Genomic DNA, 26950 nt, shown 5'->3' on the forward strand with positions numbered 1-26950 from the left:
CACAATGGGACTGTCAGACTTACTATTTTACTTCCTTCTTCCCTGTAGCTCCTTGGAGGACAAAAACCCCATACGTACACCAAGTAGTTTTATGTGCCCTGTTTTTATAAAAATTGTTTTTCGGCTATGTATGAAAAAAATGCCACTACGCAATGTGAATAGTCTTAAACATTGTAACAGATTCTTGGATAAAGACGCCACGTTCTTCCTTTATCGTGTCTGATAAGTGTACGTGCAGAATTCCGCACCATGTTGAGCTGTTTTTACTTAAGCTGAACAGGTGAACTTAGTAACAAAAAGCGCATATTCATCTTTCTTCATAGTATCACCACTGTTAAAAGGCGAGTGACCTGTGATACAAGGCTAACAGTTCAGAACGGTTCTTGTTTCTCTTCTTCTGATGCAATTGTGCGCTTCTAAAATCTGATAAAGTACCTCCTTTCATACCGTGTCTTAGCCTTTCTTCAAATATAGATATCCGCAAAACCCTCAGAAGAGACTGAGCATGAGGGTATACTGACCAGATAATGAACTACCTAGATTACTGATATAGTCCTCACTTTGTGGGGGAAATCTGTGTTGCCATAACTTTTCAAAAAAGTTAAATATATCTCAGTACCCTTTCTATTTTCTTATTAATGCTATACTTAAATGTTGTTAATTAAAACATATTGTCACTGGTGAAACGAAAATATCATAGTTTTGATATCTCACGGGTGTGACATCACTAACAGTGCGATCATTTAATGGTGAACAGCGCTGGGCAGTTACGTGTGTATGATCGCGGTAATCGTACCAATAACAGACTGATGCAGAATTCGCAGGTGACGTATGCTGGCTTCCTGTCGCAGCTAATTAAGACGTCATAAGCAACGGATAATCTCTTCAGGCTCCTTCGCGCTTGTTACAACACCAGAGGCAGCACATAACACTTGGTGGCAGCGGCGGACGGAAATCATAACGACGTAGTAAAGAAAGAACGGAGCGTCGACAGGGAGTGGTAGGCATTGTGCCGTCCTTTGATATCCCACTCAAAGTTGCGCGGAGAAGGATGGTGTCGTTTTGCTGGAATGTAGTTGTGTGCGCTCGCTAAGCGAATCGTTAAAGTCTGAAACTTGTTGCGCGCTCCGGCAGTCGTGCGCATGCGTGCTGCCGTCCGTCCTGCAGCGGGTTTCGTTATTCCACAGTTGGCAGCGCATCTAAGAGATTTGCTAATCGGTAGTAAATTGTTACAGACCAATACGTCTTATCTGTTTGGCAGCATGAATACGGGCGATTTGACAGAGTGCTGTGAACACTATACTGCGGCTTTCCCAGTATCGTAATTGTACCGATTTACATACGCAGCGCCTGAGTGGGGTCGGGTACGTTAGGGAAAAGTAGACGTGCGAAACCTAAGCGCCCAGTTTGTGAATAGGCATTGGAAGCCGTACGAGTAAAAAACAGCGTAGCGGGGAGGAGTGTAGTGTCAAGGCTAGTATCATGCTGTATTTGTCACTGGCCCCGGAATATTAATTTTTGTAGAATAGATTGCTATTCATCTATCGCTAATCAGCTCTTTGTGTTGCAAATTTCACGCACGAGTGAATTTAGTTTCAATTATGAACAAAAACATTTAGTCCGTAAATGATATGTTCTGGAAAAGTAACTCCTTGAGAAAAACATTAGAAATTTTGTCTCTTCGAAATTTTATTTGTAATGACATTCTTTTAAGTAACTACCGGAGAAGTCTGAAATAACACGCGCGTAATACAGAATTAAATTTAATTGTACGACGTTCTGATTTATTCTGTAACAGGGGCAGTCTGATAGTTGCGTTTTCGTAGGCAGTGCTATTGTAACGTATTAATGTATTTGTTTCATCTTGAAGAATCGTAGTAGCGGAGTGCAGAAGTTTGTTGTGGGAGGGACACTGCAGTAAAAGGCGTTACTACGCAATTTGTAGCACAGTATAGGTTATGCTGACATGCAGCGACTGATCGGAAATGAAGTGCTAGGGCCTATTTTGCATTTGCTTGTCAGATATGTAACGTCACAGACATGTAGAGAGTTTAAGAGAAGGAAGAACATGAACAGAAAAAGAATTAGGCCAGTTGATAAATTTGCGTATCGATCCTCCTCCTCCTCCTCCTCCTCTCTCTCTCTCTCTCTCTCTCTCTCTCTCTCTGATCAAATTGGCAGAAGTAACGATAATCCATAAGGCAGATGTCCAGAGAATTATTTGTACATAGTCCCTGTGCAACAGTAGGGCAGTGCCCTGCACATACGACAAGAAAATCCGAATATATGAAATGCAATGCTTTAAAGTTTCTGCTTCCGCCACGCCCCTTACGGTTTTAAATAACGAATAACCAGATAGTAGGGATCGCAGAGGAATGAAACATATTAGTGACAGTGAACGTACTGTTAAAACACAACAGTGTGTTAGTAGAACTTTCCTGTATAGCAGCTCTTCAAATGTAGACAGACAGACAGACAGACAGACAGAGAGAGAGAGAGAGAGAGAGAGAGAGAGAGAGAGAGAGAGAGAGAATAATGTTGTGATGAAAAAAAGTAATTTGGAAATCAGTGCCCATAAACATAGCCTCCTTATCTAAACAGCTTTCGATATATTACCACGTTGCCACAAGCGGTGTCAACATGTGGGAGAAACGTTCTCGCGAAAAATCATACATGCATCCGCATCAACTGTAATGAATTCACTGGCAGTTAAGCTCCAATGTAAAGCTGTAGTGTCTTCATAGTCTAATAAATTGTTTTTGGCCTTTTTTTCTGCTTCTCATTATGTGCCAGCACCGTTCGGTAAGAAAAACCACTATTCAGTGGAAGTCCTTACTCATACACGCTGTAACCACAATCAGCGATGATAGTTATCGGAATTACAACGAATTTTCCTTACTGCTCGGGTTAGTAATCTGGAGAGACGGAAACAAAAGGCAGTGATGTCAGCGACTGACGTCGGATCCGTCGTACACGATAAGATATCGGTTCCGTCGTCAAACAGTAGGGAGGGGAATTTGCTATCTCCGTGTAAGCTACGTCTAATGCTTCTACAACCGAAGAGAACAGAATCTTCATATTATCTCGTTTTCTGTTTTCTCCAAGCATTTTTCTAGCGCATGATCAGAACGGTCCTAATTGAAAATAGTCCTGTCAATTGACTTCATGTAATTCGTAAGTGACTTGTTTATAGTGCGGCTATTCATGTATAACCTCTCTGCTCTGAAGATACGAATGTGTGCACATACTTGAAACACAATCCTCTTCTCAGAATCTCGCGTCAGTATCCCTTCCTTACCTCCGCGTTACTGGACGACCTCGCCAAAGTCCACAGAAGATGCAGCCAGATCCATGCCACATATCATCCTTTCAGGTCTCGTCAAAACGCTCGTCTTAATAGAAGACGGCTCGATATCGGCACAAATTTCTAGTTCGGTATCGCCTTATGAAGAAGTGTCATAGTGCTTTGGAGTGGTTCGCAAACTACTTCTAGCTGTAGAAGAGTAACTTAGACCGGAAGTGTTATCTTGTAGTTCCGTTTCGTGTAAAGTAACATGTTGTTTGTGACTACTGCGTCGATGTAATATGTTTAGTTACATTGAACGTAATCAGTAAGGCTCACAAATAAATGTTTCGTTTTATTGGTTTGACAGGACGGGAATATTGTTAGTTATGAAAATACACCGCACTGCAATAGAAAATTTCATTGGAAAATTCGTTAATAAATCATTTGTAACGTGGTGGTAGCTTCAGTTTCACGAGCTGTTCAGAGATAACGGGCAGATGGCACTTATTGACACACATTTTACGCAAATTATCATCAGCACTTTGTCAGCGCGACCATCTCTCCAACATTGGTTAATGGCTGGTTTTGGCGTTGCACCGGGTGCGATACGTGAGGCGGGCATTGTAGCTCAGGGCCGTTTGTTGCGGCTGTCCTCGCTCGGGGCGCTGCCTGCTGCGGAGCATGCGCTCTGCCACTGCCGGCGCCTGCGCTGTTGTCACGCGCACAAACCTGTTCTCGGGGCAGTCCAACTTCGCTACGAGTATGTCCCGCGTGGTGGTTTGTCGGTTCAGTTGGTTCGATAGTATATAAAATTTAGACTGCGATAAGCCTTACCTTCTCCACGGAAGTCAGTGCACGATTGTAGTTATATGAGATCTAATGCCGTTGTAAATGTAGTTACTTACTCCCCGAGTGCGCAAACGTTATATTTATTTCACCATTGCCTAATACCAAAGAAAATTTTGTTAACCGTAACATCTACTGCAGGAAAGCATATACCCTGAAGCGCCAAAGAAACTGGTAAAGCCATGCGTATCCAAATACAGAGATATGTAAATTGGCAGAATACGGCGCTGCGGTCAGCAACGCGTATGTAAGAAAAGTGTCTGGCGCATTTGTCAGATCGGTTACTGCTGCTTATAACAACAGGTCGTAAACACTGAAGTGAGTTTGAATGTCGGCGCACGATCGATGGGACACAGCATCTGCGAGGTAGCGATGAAGTGGGAACTTCCCCGTACCACCATATCACGAGTGTACTGTGAATAACAGGAATCCGATAAAGCATCAAATCTCCTACATCGCTGCGGCCAGAGAAAGAGGAGAAAGATCCTGCAAGAACGGGACCAGTGACGACTGAAGAGAATCGTTTAACGTGACAGAAGTGCAATGCTCGGCCATCAGCAAGTGTCAACGTGCGAACCATTCAACGAAACATCTTCGATATGGGCTTTGGAGCCGAAGGTCCACTCGTGTACCATTGACGACTGCACGACACAAAGCTTTGCACTTGGCCTGAGCGCGTGAACATCGGCATCAGACTGTTGATAACTGGAACGATGTTGCCTGGTCGAACGAGTCTCGTGTCAAATTGTATCGAGCGGATGGACGTCTACGGGTATAGAGACAATCTCATGAATTCTTGGATTCTGCATATCAGCAGGGGAGTGTTCAAGCTAGTGGAGGTCCTCTAATAGTGTGGGATGTGTGCAGTTCGAGTGATATGGTACACCTGATGCGTCTAGACAGACTGTGACAGGTGACTCGTACGTAAGCATCCTGTCTGATCAGCTTGCATCCATTCATGACCATTGTGCATTCCGACGGACTCGGGCAATTCCAGCAGGGCAATGCAACACCCACACGTTCATAATTGCTATAGAGTGGCTCCAGGAACAATCCTCAGAGTTTAAATAGTTCTGGTATTAATCAAACTCCCCAGACATGAAACGTTACAGAGCATATCTGGGATGCCTTGAAACGTACTGTCAAGAAGAGATCTCCGCCCCCTCGTACTCCTACGGATTTATGGACAGCCCTGCAGGCCTGATGGTGTCGATTCCCTCTTGCACTACGTCAGACATTAGTCGAGTCCATGCGACGTAGAGTTGCGGCACTTCTGCGTGCTCGCGGGGGTCCTACGCCATATTAGGCAGGTGTACCAGTTTCGTTGACTCTTCACTGTATTGAAGCTTTTTGTAACACAAGTTCATGAATTTTTAAAGGACTTTGTTTTCCAGTTATGGCTGTAGAAGTTTTTATTCTGATGTTGTAATTTCGGCGTTGTAAAGTGTACAATTGTAAAAGAGTGCTGTTATTTGTTATATATGTGCCGTGACTTGGCACTAATTATTTTGTTTTACGTTTGACAATGGCGATTTTACAATAACAGGGTAAAAATTTGTACAGCCGTTAGCGCAAAGTTTTAAGATACCGATGTATCACATGGCGATTGCAGCAACTTAAAAGATTAAAAATGAAAGAAAGTATCTGAACGGTAAACAATTAAGATCTGTCTGAACTTCCAGACAGTTGATACGACCTACCGAGCGGGGTAGCACAGTGGTTACCTCAATGGGCTCGCATTCGGGAGGACGATGATTCAAACCTGCTTCACGCCATCGTGAGTTAGGTTTGCGTGGTATGCCTAAGTCGCTTAAAGCAAATACTCGGATGGTTTCCTGGAAAGGAAACTGCCGCTTTCCTTCTCATTCTTCCCTATTGCGAGCTTATGCTCCTCTCTAATGACTTCGTTGTCGACGGAACCTTAAACGCTAATCATGTAAGTTAGTCATCTGGACTTAATCAGGGCTGAATATATATAGATTTACAAAAAGACCCCGATGTAATGCTTCCTCCAAACCTCAGGATTCAGTTAATAAGAATCTATTTCCTTCACAGTGTTAATTAAACAGCATTATTAAATCGCTGCCGGCCGCGGTGGTCTAGCGGTTCTCGGCGCTCAGTCTGGAACCGCGCGACTGCTGCGGTCGCAGGTTCGAATCCTGCCTCGGGCATGGATGTGCGTGATGTCCTTAGGTTAGTTACGTTTAAGTAGTTCTAAGTTCTAGGGGACTGATGATCACAGATGTTAAGTCCCATAGTGCTCAGAGCCATTTGAACCATTAAATCGCTACTCGTGTGACAAACGTGATCCGTGGAAAAAAAACCAAAGTTCTAATCAACGAAATACAAATCTTCTCGAGCAAATGTTTTGACAGGGATACTCGTAGTGTAGGAATGTAATGCCCTATACTGAGATGGTTTTGAGAAGTTGTCAACCAGGGACCAGAGGAGCAGAAGATGAGGACTGTAGACTCCCTGAAAGTCTGTATACCTGCAACTATGAAGAATCCAGGGCAAACTACAAAAGTCAGTCAAATAGCGCAATTAGTCCCGACTGTTTCATACGGAATCGAATGAAGCAACGTGCCCAACAGACCATTTTGAGGATGAGTCCTATCCAAATTAGTTGAGGATTTCGGATCATTCGTGCAACACCGAAAGACAGTAATCTAGCCGGAGGAGGAGGAGGAGGAGGAGGAGGAGGAGGCAGAGGAGGCAAGGTGCCCGTGCGACACTCGAGGGAACAGCGCGGTCTTCTGGTATTACGGGAGGTAAACTGACCCAAAAATAATATGGGCGTTTCGGGATTTGAAACAAGATCCATAAGGCAGTCTGTCACGTCTTCATCTCATACACACTGAAGCCAAGACCTGCGCTTGATATGTCGGCCTGGATGTAAACGCCGGCCCGCCCCCAATCCGCTGCTACAGCTGGAGGTGACGGAGGTTAGTCATGCACGAGCCGGCCTCGTTCAGCGGCCGTGAAGTCGGCGGCACTCGTTGCTGGTACGTGTTTGGCCGGCTGCGCCGCGTGCGTGCGTGCTAGCGCCGGCTGCGGCTCACACGCTGTTCTGGCGAGGCGTGACTTAACTGCTCCAGTTCGCACCGTTGTTGATAGCGTAGATAGCTCTCTCTCTGGTTGTTCGCGGACGTGGCGAGAGTCCAGCTCAAGCGTCAGTGCTTTTACTTCTGTTTTACAGAGCTTTGTTGGCAGCGCTTGCCGTAAGGTGTGGCGGGGACGCAAAGATCGTTAAACAACTGGTAGTAGCTAGCCATTGAAGGACAATGTGCGTTGCAGCGTTAAGATCAGCCAGTAGTGCCAAATCCCGACATGAAGGCGGACTGCTTTTGGGGGTGGGGGGGGGGGCAGGTTGTGGGGAGAGAGGTCGCAGCCACAAAAGTTGACCAAGTATTTGCTACAGCACCAACGTAACGGCGAGCAGTGCCGAAAACAGCGAATACTTAAAATTTCTACTCTCAAAATATGTACGGCCTTCGTGTCACACGTCTTTTGGATTCCAGTGACAGACAACTGGAGGAAAATGTTGCTCACACATAATTACCGACACCTAGTCTGCTAGTGCAACATCTGCTTATAGAAGAGGAAAGGAAGTGGGGGCGTTTCAATACAGTATTTGATAAGATGTTTAGTATCGAGTGATGTTGGAACAAACGTACAGATACTCACAGTATCGCAAATATTGTCTTTTTATGAGTCTTCATTCTTTTCTTTAACACAAAAGGGCATATATAATTGCGTAGGCTTCCGCGGCGAGAGTGAGTCGACATAGTTTTCCGCGTATGACCTAGACCCAGGAGGAGGCCGCTGCAACCGTGGCCGAGCAGCAGTAGTTTTGTACATTATGATGAGGTACCACACCCAGAAAACTTGCGATGGTGGTGGTGGTGCATGCGAACGGTATAAATATGCCCTACGTTGTCCAGCATGTATGTAAAGGTAGTTTTTTTTAACGAAATTACGTGTACGTTAGTCTATTTTTGCACTCTACAGAAGCTATGAAGAGGAATGTTTGTTGGAACTGCAATCTGTAATGGCAAATTCATGTAATTGACGGCATAATAAGAACGCAGTCAGTGATAGAAATGCCTCGATCAGGTTAAAATTTTAGAAATGGAGTGATTAACACTGGCGTAAGGCGAGGATACAATATCTCGGCTTAGCTGTTCAAGGTATCTAGCGAAGAAGCAATGAAGGAGATGAAGGAAAGGTGCAGACGCTGGGTTAAACTTGAAGATGAAAGGATATCAGCGATCAGATTCGCTCATGGCATTACTGTGCTCCGTGAAACTGAGGAAGTGATGGAGTGGGCTGGAAAGGAATCGACAGTCTGCGGAACTCAGAATATGGACTGATGTAACTGAAAGTTATAGTAAATAGCAGAAACGAGATTAGTAATAAACTTAGCGTCAAACGGCGAGGGGGCACATGGTAACAGACTGAAGGAATTCTGTTGCCCAGCAAGTAAACGAACAAAGCCTCACAGGCGAAGCACGGAAGATGTAAGAAACAAACTACCACAGGTAAACAGAGCTTTGCTCGCAAAAGTGTCTAAAAGTGGCAAACTTGGACCATCATTTGAAGAAAGATTTTGAGACCCTACGTCTGGAGTAAAGCGTTGTATGGAAGTGAGAAAATCGTGGGGGGGGGGGGGAATTCGAAGAGTTTTAGTTGTGGGGGGCTGAACAGGAAGTAGACAAATAATCAGAAAGTTTTCCTAAGTATTATACAGGAAATGAAATATAAACGCAGATAGCTGCGAGCGGCCAATTGCGAAATGTCTTTATTTCCATGAAGTAATTCTCGAGACTTGAGTTGAAGCAAGCAGAAGTTAACACATCAATACCATTAGCACTATGTTGGTTTTGGAGGTTATTTCCGTGTGACTAGATATAAGGTAGTAAACACACATGCGTCGCCGTTTACTTATTGCGACAGTAAGACAGTAACAGCGGTACTGGTACTAACAACCAATTGGCAGTTTTCATTATCATCCCTCTTAGTGCCTAACGCGATACCCGATAGACAGTGACGGTGGAAAATGCCTATTGGGTGTTAAACGGCAGTACCGCTGTTATTGCGCAATAAGTAAAAAATAATTTTTCGACACACCTTGCCATGTAACAAACAAGGCGATGCGTATTTTTTCTGACCAGAAGAGGTCACAGGTGAAGTAACTTCCAGTACCCAACATGTCAAAACAGGAGTATGTAATCTCCTGCATGCCTCATCCGAAAATGAGTCTGAAGAGACTCTAAAAGTAGTTTATGAAGCTAAAGACACCATTTCATATGTGAATGGTCGCAATTATCTCTATTTATATTTCATTTAAAGTAAGAGCACGAGGTGCTACAGATTCCGTAACGGATAAGCTTAATCTACGAGAAATATTAACTAGAAGAAGAGATGAGATGCAGCGCTCTGAATTGCTTCGAAGTCTTCCTTCAGCCCGACGTGGAGGAGACCTGACACTCTACAAGAAAAGATCGCGGCGGGCCGCATGAAACCGGCGGGAAGGCTCACGACTAGGGGTTCGAAAAACCAATCGGTTACAGCCGATACCGGTATTTTAGTTCAGAATAACCTATATTTTCGGTATTTGTTTCGTCTCGGTTATAACGAGGTGTCTATTTTTCTACTAATAACCGAGTAAAAAAATCGAAATATAAATTAGCTAAAGCAGCAGCGCTAAAATTGTTAGGTTTTAAATAAACCTTTTTATAAAGAACGCGCATTGTTCTTCCTTTTATTTGCATTGGCTTCAAATATAGTGTTGGTATAGAAAATGGGAAAACCGATCAGTGCTATTTTAGTAACAACGCAAACAGTTAGAAACAAGCAACAAACACATGGCGTAAGAAATCTTACAACGCTACTGAGACGGTAAGTCCCTTTTGCAGTCTGTAGTGACTTAACGTACGCGTCTACGTGCAACATGCAGAAGACTCGACCGCATTTCGCCTGTACGGTAGCTTCTCGCTGTAGGCTATTTGCCGGACATCCGTTGTATTGCAGAATGGCACCAACCTTAGTCTGGAAATATTTTTGCGGAGTCACGTAGCAATGACGTGGAATGCTTCATTTCCTTTAAAAGATCTACAAAATAATAAGAGGGAAAAATTTTGACAACAGTAATAAATTAAAATCTTGAACAATTCATTCATACTATACAATTAAAATATAGAGTAAGTGCTCTGCTACCTGTCAGTGTCTACGTAATAAGCATTTATCTGCTTGTACCTCTTGAAAACGGACAAATTAACCAGAGAAAGAGCGTTATTCGGCCTCAGTTTTCACCCTTAATCGCTACCTATTCGTAATGCCCAAATAGTGATATGATCCCCCATTTCAATATTTTTGAGCAATTTCAAAAATCAAATTTTTCGTGGTATTCAATAATATATTATTTTTCAAGAATAAGCCGTGAATGACGGATGGACCAAGTTTTATTTGCCTATTTAATTTAATATTTTGATTTTCTATATCTTGAAACCGAGTCAAAATTTTTCAGTCTTTGTTCGATTTCTACGTTTATTACAGAAAATAATAGGAACTGAGTGTTTGACAAGATTTATTTCAACATTTACGAAGCGCAAATACGGAGAAAATGCTTCTTTCACAAGCAGCACTTTGCAGCAAGATAATTTTCCACTATCGCTACAGAAAAAAAAACCCAAAATCGATTATTTCAGAAACCGGTCATTTTCAGCAGATTCAACAGCTAGGTTGGACTGGCTTCGAAGAACCCGCTATAACCTAAATCGGTTGTTTCAACGATAATCGCCTACCCTACCGATGACTAAAAACAAAAATGTCGTATGACGAGGGCCTCCCGTCGGGTAGACCGTTCGCCTGGTGCAAGTATTTCGATTTGACGCCGCTTCGGTGACTTGCGCGTCGATGGGTATGAAATGATGATGATTAGGACTCAATGAGAAGGAAAGCGACTTGGTGCAGGCGAGAGGCGCGGAAGACGAGCGGGCGTGTGCTGACATCGGTGCTGCCCCGGAGTGGGAAGCGTGCGATCTGGCGCGCATGCGCTGCGCCGCGGCGGCACGTGCTGCGCCAGAAGTTTGTCGGGCACGGCGGCGGCCGCCCTCTCGCGGCGGGCGTATCGATGTCCCGGCGAGCGGCGACCTGCCCCACTGGCGACGCTTTTGTGCCGCCGCGGCTCAGCTGCCGACGAGTACCGGTGGTGCTGCGCTCAGTGAGCGAGGGAGCAAGTATCTGCTGCCGGCACTCTCTCACGTGATGTCTACGTCTTCGGTCTTCTACCTCCGGTCACAGTTTCGTTGGTTCCATCTGAGGCCCTATCATTTTTGAAGAAATGTTTAAAGGAGTCAGATAGCTGCACAACGACTGAAGCTGCCGAACATTGCTCCAACTGTAAGAATTAAACGAAATACGCAGATAGCTGCATCGTGGTACACGCGTCGATCTTCATCAACGGTGTCGCATATGGTGCCCTAGAGATCACTGTACCAGATTAACAGGACAGATGATCTAGGTTAAGTAAAGCCTGGAAATGGACATTTATTTTGCTTAAATTCTGTTTGGAAACATCTCATTTCTCTATATCTATGCTCCCTACCCGTGAATGCTGTCCTCGCGAACTATAGATCCCACTTATCAACATAATTAAAAGCACAAACTCACACACAAAATATTTTCGAAAGACAAGACATTAACTCAGCATTCAAAGCAGAAAGTTTAATCCAAAAGTACGTCCCAAAAATTGCAAGAGGCAAACTTCTACCAGAAAGCAAGAAATACCAACTACAACGCACACGTGTGATGTAAGACATGTAGGATAAACGAGCAGAAGACTCGACACCCGGTACAAAGAACATATCAGTGCGTGGAAATACGGGACAAGCCACTTGACTTTTGGAAAACATGTAAGAAAAAACAATCACAAACCTACTACAAAAGACGTGAAAATAGTTAGGATAAATGATGAAACACCACCTGATCTCACGAGAAAATTACCACATATAGAAAACATAGGCTGAAAGGACGCTACTACTAACCGACCAACTGAATACCACTGACTTCACTGTTTACACTGATTGATCATACAGTAGACAGTAATCCCAATAGATGATCACAAATCCCATTTTCTCTCGCAAGAATGTAAATGTGAAAACCACAGACAACTTCATAAAAAGGAAAATGCGGAAATACTTACGTTAACACTGTGCTGGGGGTGTGTCGTGCCCCAACAATGCGGATAGCGAAACACACACTCACTTCAAACAGGTTTCGACCTGCTACTGGATACCTGTCCACCTTTCGAAAGACAAGGTGGAATCTCAAAAGTGCTCCTATTACTTAAAAATATTTGAAAGATAAATGAGTGGGAAGTACAGCATCCTATCGCAGTACTTACTTCTGGTGAAGAGTACTGGCTTTTATTATCTTCCCTACTTAATATTTTTGCACGGTGTGGCATAGCTTTTTGATTGGTCTAAAATTTCTAACATTGTGATTCTTTGTCGGTATGTGGAAGCGTGCATACGGGAGGAAGGCAGGTAGGGAAATCACCGTAATATCGTACTAACAAAATATCTCGTCAGCAAAACCAAAAACTAGTAAACCGTGATATACACATTACATACATAAAATCAGGAAAAAAATTCTCACTTTCGTTAAATTAGAGCTATATTTTTACTTGATCGCACTTTCGCGCGAAGATAGGGACTTTGTTTGAATACCGTAAAAGTGGGCAACTCTGTAACTGAGACAGTACTTGGGGACAACAGCGCTCTTTAGGTTTTTATTATTAAATACTATAATCCGGTCGGACATCCAACACACAGTTCAGCTTGCAGCGTGTCGTTGCATAGTACTTCCATTAGTATTGAAGCACCAAGTATGTTCATTACGCTTGAGCCGGTCTCAAAGCTAGTTTGTTAGCAGGCGGAAAAACATCTGTGCAGATTTCTTGGAAACTTTCTGCTCCTGCCTTTAATCCTGAAGAGCTGACGAACTGGAGGTAAGTTGATGTAAACATGCTATATTTGCACATCACTCTGTATGACTTAAATTTTACAAACAATTTTCTTCTGCCATTGGCAAGCTGAAAAATTTATTTCTGTAGATAATATGGATACCTTTGTGACAGCATACATACCTGCGGAAAAAAGTGAGATGGGGCATTTTCGAATGTTTTTCTCAAAAGGGCGGTTTCACTTCGCATTACAACTTCGTTTCTAAAATACGTAACATATAGTTGCTCAGGATATTGTGCTGAATGTGTCGTTTTGTTTTTCCTCAGAACACTAACAGCTGGAGCAAATTACCGTACTTAGAGGGTATTGTTTTTAAATGTATTGCACCTGTTTCTCATACATTCTACGTGTTGCCAAGGTTCTTTAGACTGCACTGCGGAAGTTTCGCTGGGAAGCCTTTACACATCCTCCGTAAGGTCCCGATTGTCCCCCCCCCCATGCGATTTCCGTATTTTTTTTTATCCCTTTGGACATCTGCAAAGAATCACGGCTCCGTAGGCAACACACATTTTTCTATGAAGGCGTCGGCCGTTGTGTCTCAAACAGTGGGGTAAATATGTTCACAGTTGCAGCGATTACTTTTGAAATAACAACTACGTTGCCCATTTTTTCCATCTTTCCCGTTTTCATTTTGAGTGCCCCTCAGATTTCAAGCGCGGCGCCAGTTGTGCCGACACTCCCGCACTGTTTACGATCGGTGGCCCTTTATTGTAGTACTATATGTCCGCTACATGGACGTCGCGGCGCGGTTTTAACTGGCGGAAGTCGGCAATAAGCGTAGCCATTCGTTTACGTACGGCGGCGCCGTGTCGCTCGCTAGGAGCTCTCTGTAACCTGATGGCTTTTTCATTCTCATGGCGTTAAAGTTCGGAGACTACGTAAAAATGTTCATGTTATGCGCCTCAGCGGCAACAATAGTTTGTCACAGAATTCTACAGTGCTGCAAGTTGACAATAACTTAGAGAAATGCAGGTCGCGTTCTTCCTTATTCCTAAACGGCATGCATGTTTAATTAGTGTTTGTCACCTTATAATATTATCAGTATCAAAAAAGAATGCTACCAATTTTATTCAATAATCTAAAATTATACATCATATAATTACATGTAAGGTAACCAATGATGTACGAAATATAAGTAGAAAATATTTTTTAAAAATGTTATATTCCAGCAGTGTTAGGCTCACACTGAAATTCGAAGCCTGGAACATAAAATGTCAAAACTATTGAGAAATCCTGCGAGATATCAACAAAAATTCCACTTGAGTGTTTCAAGTGGAGAAACACGGAATAAACCTTTGGAAACACGTAACTATGACGACACCTCCAAAACTGTTTACTTACGAAGCTTTGCACTCGCCCACGCTGGAAAAAGTGTAACCCAGAGCCAACATTTGACTGAATGAATGTGAGAAGTCTCCCAAAACCGCCCTCAAATTGGCCGGCAGAACCGGCTTTTGACGGTCCAGGACAGAATCAAGGCAGTCCTCGTCTCTTGAGATTGTCAAATAACTGTAGTCAGGCCGACAGGCCTGTAGAATTCATAGCTCTGACTGCGTCTGGCGCTCTGATGAAGGTCTCAGTCCCTGGAGAGAACATCTATGCGACCTCGAAATTTCCAGTTTTTATCCCCACTTCTGTCGCAGAAAACAGTTTTTTTTCCGACTGATGTGTTTAGTTCCCTAGATAAAGTATAGACGTACACACTACAGTGTAGAATGGTCGCGTTCTTCAGAGAGTTGAAGCAGTAGCTGTGCCGCATAAAACTCTTCAGTGTATTCAGCACGTCATCGTGGAAACTCCTTCAACAGAAAAACTTATGTTTCCGTTGTGCAATCTACAGGTCGATAAGGGCTGTGCGAGGAAGTGACGTCAGGACAGAGGTCATTATTTAGGCATGGTTCTGAAACGTTTCGTATCCATCTCGACTACAGAAGAGCGCCGAAATCGACGCTGCATAATATAAAAAAAAAAAATTATATACGAGGCGTGATCAAAAAGTAACGGGAATTTTTTTTAATTTCGCGGGATTTATACATCCTATTTTCAAATTTTATCGTCATGTCAACACAAGTGTTCCTGATGCAAATATACATTTTCAATTGTTTTGAATATTTAGTGTATTGTTGACAGTCGAGAAGATCGTATGTGTATTCCAGTGCTCGGCGAATTTTTGCTTTCTAAAAAGATGGATTATAGAATTTGCATTAAATTTTGCGTGAAAATGGAATAAAGTGCAGCACCGCATTCGGAACTTTGACGGGCTTTCGGCGTATATACTATCAGTAAGACAAGAGTTTACGTATAATAAAAACGTTTCAAAGAGGGTCGAGAAGATGCTGAAGACGACGACCACTCTGGACGGCCTAGCACATAAATTACTGACGACAATGTGGAAGAAGTAAAGAAAAAGGTACTGGAAAATGGCCGAATCACTGTCAGAGAGGTGGCATGCCCTTTGTCTCATGCCAAGCAATTTTTTCGGATGTTTTGGGCATGAAAAGTGTCGCAGCAGAGTTTGTTCCGACATTGTTGAATGCCGAATAAAAACAATTTCGAAGCAAGAAACGACGTCGCGGTAGACATCGCTGAGGAATTACTGAATCAAGTCGATAACGATCCAGAACTTTTTTAAAAGGTTATAACAGGTGACGAAACATGGCTATACGAGTATGACGTCGAAACCAGAGCCCAGTCTCTCAATGGAAACTGCCAGAAGAGCCAAAACCGAAAAAAATGAAGTTCGATCACATATGAAGGTTCTTCTCACGGTTATCTTAGACTACAATGGGATATTGCATCGTGAGTTCCTGCGTTACGGTCGTACGGTCAACAAGGAGTACTACGCGGGAGTTCTACTCGGTTTGCGTGAAGCAATCCGAAGAAAAGACCAGAATTATGGCAGTCACCCTTGGAAATATATATAACAGTAATGCTCCCGCTCACAACTCCATGTTTGTTAGTGATTTTTTTTTTTTTTTTGGCAAATTGCCTCAGCTAACGTATTTGCTGGGCATCACCCCCTGCGACATCTTTCTATTCCGGAGGCCTGAAGAGAACCATGCAAGGACGTAGTTTTGCAACCATCGATGAGATACAAACAAAATTTCCGAAGGAGCTGAAGACCATAACGAAAAGTGAGTTTCTGATTTACTTTGTAGGAGATAAAGTTGATTTTGATGAATATAGAAAGGTTCTTTAAGGAAAACGAAACTGCCCGTTACTTTATCACACCTCGTATAGTTTTTGCTAGTGTCAGTATTTCCGGTCGGTCTCAGCTGCGTTAAACATGCGGTTTCTGACACCTATAAATGAGATATGTGAAAAAGTAGATGAGAGAGACGACGAAGGAAGATGGAAAAGCGCGACGGAACGAAATTAGGGGTATCATCGACATGTAAGTCACAAAGGCAGATGAACTCCAGTTGGGAGCGAACGGAGAACATTATCAGCCGTAGACATGAGAGCTCCATTCCGACAATCGCCTGAAGTGGGATGACTAAGGACAAACCTAAATCTAGGAGGACCACTCTCGAATAAGAATGAAATTGGTAACTATTGTGCCCAACCCTCCGTGTGAATGAAGTGCGGGCGGTGGTCAGAGGAAACATGTTCGTCGCGGTTAATACCAGTACCTCCACTTCCCTGTGAACCCCAACTGAACACGTCATAGCAGTACTCATCAACATCCCATTTCGATCCATCATCATCTCTGTACGAACGTTGCGTGTGTTGTGCTTTCCTTGTCGTTATTCTCTTGTTGAAAACCTTTTGGTGCTGTTGCTGCAGTTATTGTACAGAAGCGTTTAACACCTTCATCATGTCCATTTGATTATGAAAATGTTAAAATTGTTTCAGCTAGTAGCTTGTGAATGATACTTGGCAGTGAAGCGGTAGAGTACCAGCGAATGTGGCATCTCCGTGGAAGTCGCGTTTAACGTGTTGACTGTAGTTATGGCGGTTATCGCTGAAACAACCGGTTTTTGGTTGTATCTGTTTTTGCCCACATTGGTTTAATCTGACTGTTAAAACCGCTCAAAATAGCCGGTTTCTGAAGTAACCGATTTTCGGTTTGTTCCTATTATTTCCTGTAATAGACGCAGAAATCGAACAAAGATGGAAAAATTTTTGACGCTCTGTTGCAAAACGCATAGAACAAAAACTTTAAATCAAGTAGGCGAATGAGAGAACTTGATCCGTCCACCGTTCGCTGCTTTTCTCAAAAGAATAGGTGGTTGAATACTGCAAAAAATCACGTGTTCTATTGATGGTAATTTTTTAAACTGCTAAAAAATTATGCTACCAGCCATCATACCACTATTTGGACATTACGGATAGTCAGTGGTAAAGTGTGGAAACTGAAGTTTGAAGAACAGTTTTTCGCATTAATTTGGTGCGTTTCCAAGGGTACAAGCAGATAAAGGCATATTACATACAGTCAGCAGATCAGCTGATTTATATTTTAATTGTGTACTATGAATGAAATATTGATAAGTTTTTGATTTATTACTGTTACCATGATTTGCTTCCTCATTTATTATTTCGTAGAAATTGTAGACAAATATGTAATCTTTTAAAGAAAATGAGGCGAACTAGTCTTCGTGCCATTCTGCAGTACAATGGATGGCTGGCGACGACGGCGAGAAATTACCGTATAAACGAGGTGTGGGCAAGTCTTGCACGTTTAAGGGACGTACCATCTCAGCAATACTGTACCAGTTCATATGCCACGTGTTCGTTGCTCGTTTCTGTCGACATTGTTGTCAAAAATAGCACTGATCGCTTTTCCCACTTTCTATACTAACGAAATATTTCAAACCAATGCAAATTTCACAAATAAGTCTGACTTTTTTTAAAAAAATGTTCATTTAAAAACGAAAAATTGTAGCGCTGCTGCTATGCCTAATTTGCCGATTCTTTCACTCTGTTATAAGTGAAAATAAGGCAACAGATGATATAGAGACCAAATAAATACCGTAAAATAGTGGTTATTTAGAACTAAAATACGGATATCGGTTTTAACCGGTCAGTTTTTTCCTTTCCTAGCTGGACTTCGATGTTTTCCGCGAAGCGACGGCACCATTGAGGGAAGACACGCGTTATCTATGAGGAAGCTGCTGTCATGTCGTGGATTTGCTGTTATTGCTGACTCTCTATAAGCGCAACTTGGGCAGCCGTAAGGGCGATATGACGATCGTGAAATAAGATAGTGGAACGCCTATTTTGAACTTAATGCCCATTACGGTTTGATGTATTGAACTATGAATGTGTTGACTACTTCAGGGACACTCACACACTCTCTCTCTCTCTCTCTCTCTCTCTCTCTCTCTCTCTCTCTCTCTTCTTTCCGCGGGGGGGGGGGGGGGGGGGGGGGGGAGAGGGGGCGACACGAAACACGAAATTGGTACTGCAGAAAGACCAGAGGTATGCAATGATTTAAAAAAAAAAATACTATGCTTTTCCGATAATTTTGGTTACATTTACGTTAAACTTGGCATATCTTCAAAAGAAAATAAGTGTAACCTTGAAGCACTAACATTATTTTCTACACGTAACTCAGTGACGGAGCACAAAAGTTGCGTTAAAATAGGCGCCTAATCCACAAGATAAGTTGTGACTCTTCCAAACTGTTTTTAAGTTCCCGATTCGCATATCGCGAAGAGCACTGCAGTTTCTTGATTTGTTCTCAAATATAAACATTTTTTTATTATTATTGTTCCGGTTGTTTACCTCCCTTAACTGTTGGGTTGGTTTATGTGTTAACCACTCCCGGATGTTAATACTTCGTTTTTAAATGCATAAAAAGCTTCCACCTCAGTTACCACACATTTTCCGAGAAGTCATTTTGCAAAATGTTTCAGCAACCGTCTACATTTGAATCTGATTGAGAACGGCTAGGCCAGCGCTACATGGCTCATAAGCCCCAAACCAACGCACTCTTCCTTCATACTTCACAGAGAAGTCAGTATGTTTGGCGTTCATGCGTATAATAGGCAGTGTCCGCCCCAGCCCGTCGTGCATCATCGCCAAATGTAGACGTTTTCGTCCGTGGAGAGAATTTTTTTTTTCCAAAATTAGGTAGATTTAATTATGTAGATTTGCGGGAAAAACTAGTCGAGGATTAATTATTTTTTCTTACCTTTGAATTACTTCCTTCTCAGACATCTAGCCTTATGTACAGAGTGGTATTCGCTGTTGTTAAGTGTCTGTGGACTTGGTGTGAAGTATAAGAAACGACGAAATCGTGATAATCTGCATGAACACGTGTTTGGCACACAGTCCATTTGTTTGCTATTTTGTTTCGCGTGGAAAACAATTTATTGGTTGTTCAGGTGAAATGATATTTACAGTAACGTACATCAAAATCAATTACGAAACAGTATATACTGACACTTTTCCAGAATAATGGCGAGAACGTGTCATGTGCAGGAACGCTTGCATTGGGTTAATCAAACTGGTATCGTACCCTACTTGATTGAATTAATACCCCTGAAGCTGCCTGTCGCACAGTTTCCTAATTGGTCTGCTAGAAACCACTCCTTTCCTCTTGTCTCTGTTAGTTTTAATCAACGCACCGTCTCTAGTGCGGTGTTGGTCGTTCCTCGTTTGGAACACCCAAAGCTTGGTAAGGAAATTATGATCTTTCTAGTAACATGTATAAAGTTTACTACTTTATTACTTGAAACTCCATGAACCCCGATAGCCGTTTCTTGTACATGATGATTCATGTTTGTATGTACAGCACACAAGGAGAAAGTTGTGCTACGATGAGTGTGCATAAAAATATTTAAGCTTGTTGGCCATTTCTGAGAGTGCTCAGTTATTGGCTGGCGGGACAGCTTGAAACAACGAAGCACTGAAAATATATACGTAATAAATATGTTAGGCGGTGGAAATATACATTAACTTTTATAAAACATTCTATATAACATGCGAATTTTTTTGGTTACAGAGAGAAGTTCTTATTTCGCTTGTTGGAATTTCAGTTGATATGGGTTTATTTATCGATTGTCATATTTATTTCGAAGTTGAAATTGTGCTAAAACTTACTTGATTGAATTTTTCAGCTGTGGTTGTGGGTTTTTCCAATTCCACAGTATCTTTTAAGCATGCCGCACATACGCTGATCAGCCAGAACGCTATGACCACCGACCGACAATCGATATAAACCAGCCACCTGGCGACGAGTGACTGCTAGTCAGACACACGCACGGTGCATGTAGTATCATTGAGCGTGCTGTCAGTATGTAGGATGGAGAAGGCGCACGATCTATCTGAGAGTGAATTGTGATGGCCCGGGGGCTTGAGACGAGCATTTGGGAAACTGCCCGACTTGTCGAATGTTCGACGAATGCTGTGGTGTCTTCAACACTTGGCGAAACCGAGGTGAATCCACGTCGAGATGTCGTGGGGTTTCGACGGCCACCACCCCTCATTACAGATGTCTGACGTCGTAGGCTGGGCAGACCGGTAGAGCAGGACAGTCGGCGAACTAACATCAGACTTGAAAGCGGGCACAGTATTGTGTCTGAACTCCCAGTGCACCGAACACTCGGAACGATGAGCCCCCGCAGCCGACGATCTATGCGCGTGCCAATGTTAACACAGCGACATTAGCAGCTAGGACCGAACCGGGCACTTGACCATCGGCACTGGACGTAGACGTAGCGGCAGAGCGTTGCATGGTCTGATAACTCTAGATACCTTCATCATGCCGATCGGAGGGCGCGAATTCGTTGTCTTTGAGGGGAACGGCTTCTGACGCCCGTACTGCGGCGGAGACAAGCTGGCGGCGGTTCCATCATGATGTGGGGAACATTTTTGTAGGCGTCCATGGGTTCACTGGAGCCTGTGCAAGGCACCATGGCCGCCAAGGAGCATCGCACACTGGTTGCAGACCACGTACACCCCTTCGTGACAGTCATATTTTCCGATGGCAGTGGTATTTTTCAACAAGAGAATGCTCCTCCATGTCACAAGACCAGGAGTGTGGTGGAGTGGTTCGAGGAGCACAGCGGCGAGTTCCAGTTGATGCACTTCCCCCCCCCCCCCCCCCCCCCGCCCCCCCCCCCCCCACTCGCCAGATCTGAACACGATCGAACGCATCTCGGATGTGATTGATCGCGATGTCAGAGCTCACACCCCACCCCCCCACCCCCCGCCCCACCCCACCCCCAAAAAAAAAATCCTGCGACCATCCACGAACTCATTTCTTCATACCACGACGCGTTATAGCTGTTATCCGTGCCGAAGCTGGGCATACCTGCCATGTGGTAGGTGGTCATCAAGTTCTGCCTGATCAGTGTGTTCGTGTTCGTGTTTTGTAATGGAGACGCTGCTGTCACTACTTCTAGAGTATTTCCTGGCAGCAGAGTAGCAGATCCAAGTGTAGTAGCAGATCCAAGTGTGTTTACTTGCGTTTTCACTAAATAGCGTGAGCCTGGTACAGTGTTCAGCAGTCATACTTCGTCTGAACGTGCGAATGAAGAAACTGGATGAAGTAGAAGAAATTATTCAGTTGGCCGAACGTAATTCAAATGGCTCTGAGAACTATGGGACTTAACTTCTGAGGTCATCAGTCCCCTAGGACTTAGAACTAATTAAACCTAACTAACCTAAGGACATCACACACATCCATGCCCGAGGCAGGATTCGAACCTGCGACCGTAGCGGTCGCACGGTTCCAGACTGTAGCGCCTAGAACCGCTCGGCCACAGCGGCCGGCTCGAACGTAGTCCTTCAACGAACACACGCAGAATTTCCTACGGCTCTCGGTGTCCCACGTACAAGAATGTGGCATACATTAGACATGCACGGTCTCTGTGATGTTACTTACGGCGGATTCAACATCGTCCAGAAGATATCCGAATGGAATTTCGTCGTTGGCTACTTGCAGATCGCAGAGTAACCACATTGGGGCCTAACACTGTCTACTAGTGAAGCCACTTTCACTCGTAACGGTACCAATAACAGGCGTAACTCAAATCGGTGGCCCAACGGAAACCAACATGCTTCTATGGAGAGACATTTCCAAGAACACTTGTTTGTCTATCATATCGCGACACTCATTTATACAATCAGTTGATTTGGCTCTTTTGTTACCGCATCGTCTTACGGGGCCCAGTCAAGACTTTCTTGAAAACTAGCTTCCAGCATTATTGGAAGAGGTTCATTTGACGAGCATCGGTATATTCTTCCAGCACGACAGAACCTTTGGACTTTCCAGTCATCATCTGACACTTCGTCTAAAACTGACATTCCCCAGAAGATGGTTCGCGGTTACAGGTTATTTGGCCACAAAGTTCCCTGGGCCTTATCCCTTTAGAGTTTATCAATGTGAGGATGGTTGAAAGGCGAAGTCTGCAAATGGAAAGCAAACACGAGAGACGAGTTGACCGTTATGATAATGCAATATTGCTGTCCCCCATGAAAGAACGCCAAGACGATCTCAGAAGAGCTTCACATCGCGTTGTCAAGAGAAATCGAAAGTGCGTTGATGTCGGAGGTTTAATTTATGAAACTCAACAGTAACTTGGTCTTTGCTTTAAACTTCCTATGAGTGTGTGTTTGGGTTACATTCTAACAGCTGTATCTATGTAATTAATAAAAATTGGTTACCTGTTTTTATGGAATACTTTATTCGAATTAGTTTGTACTACCACAGCCTAAAATATGTTAATCCTTATTGAGATGAGAAGTTCAAACATACACCGAAGGAAATTATAAAGAAAAGCTTATTAATTTACGCTGTATGTGAACAAGACAGTAAAGAAACTGAATGAAGGCGAAGTAACTGAAGTCCAGGCTGCTGGTTGACGTGGTTCTGCCCTGCATCCAAAAAACAGCAGAGGTATGCGAACATTTTACATATTAGCCAAGCGGACCCATTCTCTTGCCGGGTTGCAGAATCAATAACGTCTCACAAGCCCCGTTTGTGCTCTACAAAATGAGGCTTTGCCCACATATCAGCGCGAAACAGAAAATGTTTTCGTTCAAGTAAAGCTTATTTAGCTGTTAGATGGTGTTAACACACTTTTTCCTATATTTATTTTCGTAGCAGACTGCTGGTAGTTACATGTACCTTTCAGATATTTGTGACCAGCGATTACGTATTCCGATTGGCTCTTCTGTATACGAAAGTCTGTTATGTTACCACCTGTTACATTGCAGTTACTAATAGCGTCATTCCAGGCGCTTTTAAAATTTTCCGAGGGCGTAGATGGCACGGTTGCGGAGAAAAGGTGCGACATAGGACTTGGTGCATACTCAAGGCATCCCCATTTCAAAGTGAGGCACATTTGTCAAAGACTACAGCAGTATCCATATCATTAACGGTATAGACACGTGTTTGGAAAGCAACGAAAAACTATTGTAATTCGTTATTTTTATGTGAATCCATTTGTTTCGTATTCAGATGCAGTTTGATCGTTCCAGAGATCCAGCTTGGTTTCATCTGACGGGTACTGGAATCCCGAAGTCTTGACATCAGAAACGAAAAAGCTGATTTCTCTTTTATGGGCATTACGCAGTGATGTAACGTAAGCCTTGTCATTATCATCTCCTAACGCTGGGGATATCCGCGGGGGCTATAAAAACTGCTCGATTTTTAAATCTTAAAATGCCTCGGACCACAATCACCAAAAATACAAAGAGATAGTACCACTGTGCTTTCGTAAAATCGTAAGAGCGCCTAAAGTACTCATATAAAGTTAATACAAAAATCTGTAATACCACTTCTGACAGTAAAGGAATTATCTTCGATTTGGAGACAGCTGTAAAAGTAAATGAAAGAAAAGAACAGCTGGAGTAGTGAAATCCAGTCTTCATAGTGTGTCGACTGCCTGTCCTTGAAGTATTTGACTGTCATGTAGCGCATCGTAAAATGTTTTACGGAAGATACCAAAGTGCATTAATTAATATCTTCACAGGCTGTAAGAAAGCACCAGCCTGAATAACCCACGTCAACTCGTTGTGATAATGGAGTTAGAAATTTATGCAGGAATTAAATAAGTGCAATTATACAAGTTTGTGAGGCTGCTCGAACTGAATGATGAAGAATTGAAAATTTTTCCGAATGGTACTACGTGTGAAAATATTAACATTTGTGAGCTACTCTAAACGTCGCAGCAGTATTTCGTCGAAGTATCCGTTGATGGGCGGCGCTCCGGGTAGCGGCGGCTGACGCGTGCGCGTTGTCTTAATGTTTCTGCTGTTCGTCGCTTGGAGCGCCCGCAACAGAACACGTGATACTCGTAGCGGTCGTTTTGACACGAAGCGCAGCGCCGTCATGTACTGCAGGCGGCCGATACTGCAAACTTGTGAACGGGCACCGACATACTCACCACCCGGCGCTTATTCCAGATTAATACGTACATACCTATAGCGAAGAATCAGACTTGTACTTACTGAATGACGAAAATCAAATATTATCGGTGTCTGCCAGGCTCTGCTCTTGTTATTGCGTAAGCTTTGATGTAATGAGCGAGTGTATGTCCTCCTTTAATCTATTTCACGTTTTGGAACCCATCCATAGAAAGATTATCAGATTTGTTGTTTTCCAAGCAATCATTTACATCGTAAATACACAGGCATACAGAAACATGAACCACAAGGTACATAACTAAATACATAAAAACAGAGACTGAACTGAGGCATAAAATGATTTATTATATACTAGTAGAAACAAGTACATGAAAACAGACACCTAGACTGATATCTTCCCCGCTCATACACTACAATGTAACATTTCGACTATTTCTACTTGTACGTTGAGAAAAGTGTCAGCCTCTCTGTGTAGCACAGTGAGTGCGACATTGGCTGCAATAAAGTTAAAAAAAAAGTATATTGCAAAATGCATTACTCTGTAGTATTGTCTTCAGTGAGAAATGCATTTTATAGTTAGTCAGATTCATTCTGACAGTTAAAGACTATGTTATAACTATGATCTATGTGACACTTTTAAAAACTTTACTGTGTGAATTCGTGTTGTTCTCTCATGTATTTTGTAACTTGCATCTGCTACGTAACTGCTAGTTTTGTACTGTCAGACCACCCAAGCCAAGTAAACAAAGCTCAAGTTTTCATTCGGATTTGAGACCAGCAGCATTATTTCAATGTGTGTGTGCACCCTAACTTGCAAACAATTCTTGCAGCTTGTAGTTCAACATCTGTTAAACACTTCTGTAGTTTCACTGGGATGTTAATTTGCAGCACTAAAGATATATGTTAGTGGTGTTGCATGAATATTTCCTATCCCTCCCACGTTTTCAGTCCTTTCCTGAGACTGTCCACTCCTTCACTCCTCCTTTAACCACACTTCAAGGGCGCATGAGTCTGAGTATGTGTTACAAAATACTTAAACGTTATACTGTTAATCTTTCTTTTTCTTCTTACAGAAACAACTAATTCAGCGACTAAGGAAAGAGTTAGAAGCAAATTCAACAAACAGCACATTGAACAACAAAAGCACTGTTAAATGTGCTGAGAAAGATAATGATATTGAAATCATACAAACTAATAACAGCAGTAGTTCCAGCGCTGGTGGGATTGTTAGCACAGTAAACACAAAAAGCAGTATTACCACAGTCTCCAAAGATGCAAATAAAACACAAAATGGAATTATTTACATTAGTGCAGTAGATGGTTCAGGAAATGGTTCTTCAGATGAAGTAAGGTGTGTTTGTGTAACTAATGTTCTAGTTAACATGTATTCACATCTCTCTCTTAAATAATGAAATTATAGAAATCCATTAGCAAATGATTCTTAATATTGTCAATTATTATTTTGCTGTGTAACTAATTTCTTTAGATGTACCCAGTTTGTGAGACTATCTTTTATAGGTTTTTTAACAGTTTAGTGAGATTATATGCCAGTAATGTAACCTTTCCATAAATGTAAAAACATGTCACCATTATAAAAGTTACAATGAAATATAACGAAGAAACGATTACATATAAAAATCTTCATGTTAACAAAAATTAACTATGTATGTTAAAGCACTTTTTCCGACAATGAAAGATGCGCTGCCTTGGATTAATGATGATGGTCGGTGTTTCAGGTGTTTTCCCATATCCCACTAGGTGAATAATACCTGACTGGTAACAAAGTCTTGTGTCAGTTACAGGATTTGCAAATATTTCAAAAGCTTTTGCTCACTTTTACATGAGTAACACTTTGCTCACTTTTACATGAGTAACACTACCCGCAAACAAATAAACAAACAAAAAGTTGCAGTACACACATTCAATCCCAGGGGTTAATCGGGTGGTGACAGGAAGGGCATCTGGCCACCCTTCAAACCAACCGCAGTGAATAAATCTGTCTCTGTGACATATTTCGTGGACCTTTCTCCAGAGGGAAGTCCTCGTTTTTAGCTTTTTCTCCTTCCATCAATTGTGCTTAACGTGTCGTCGGTTTTAACATCTTTTATTTATTAGTATTCTATGGTTATGACACGGGTGCTTATGACTTCAGTTCTTTTTGCACCCTAAAACAAAACCTAATTCAAACCAGCTCAACCTACATCGCATTGCTGAGACCATTTAGAGCTGACCAGAAGTAGTAGAAGATCTCTTTCTCTAGAATCTAAGTCAGGCCACAATCCAGCAATCTTGATTCATGTTTTCTTTCCATGGCTCTATTGAATTATTAAAAGTAGATTTTAAAATAGTTCCCTCAACAAGGCCATAGTGGATCCTCTCTCAGTTCTTATACAACCTTGGTGATGTAATATTTCCATGATTGATACTACCACCATTCCTTTGAAAATAGAGGGAAAGATTACTAGCTAAG

At 42.6% G+C, this 26950-nt stretch overlaps 1 protein-coding gene across 2 annotated transcripts in view; it reads left to right on the top strand.

Annotated features, from left to right (window-relative positions):
* The window catches only part of LOC124607184 (PHD finger protein 21A-like), a 116815-nt gene that overhangs the window by 82589 nt on the left and 7276 nt on the right, over positions 1–26950 (top strand). For both annotated transcript variants that reach the window (XM_047139403.1, XM_047139404.1), the window contains exon 5: positions 25554–25831. In XM_047139403.1, coding sequence (XP_046995359.1) covers positions 25554–25831 — 278 coding nt within the window. The remainder of the gene's footprint in view (positions 1–25553; positions 25832–26950) is intronic.

The sequence above is a fragment of the Schistocerca americana genome, chromosome 3, assembly GCF_021461395.2.
Source record: "Schistocerca americana isolate TAMUIC-IGC-003095 chromosome 3, iqSchAmer2.1, whole genome shotgun sequence".
NCBI classification, from domain to species: domain Eukaryota; kingdom Metazoa; phylum Arthropoda; class Insecta; order Orthoptera; family Acrididae; genus Schistocerca; species Schistocerca americana.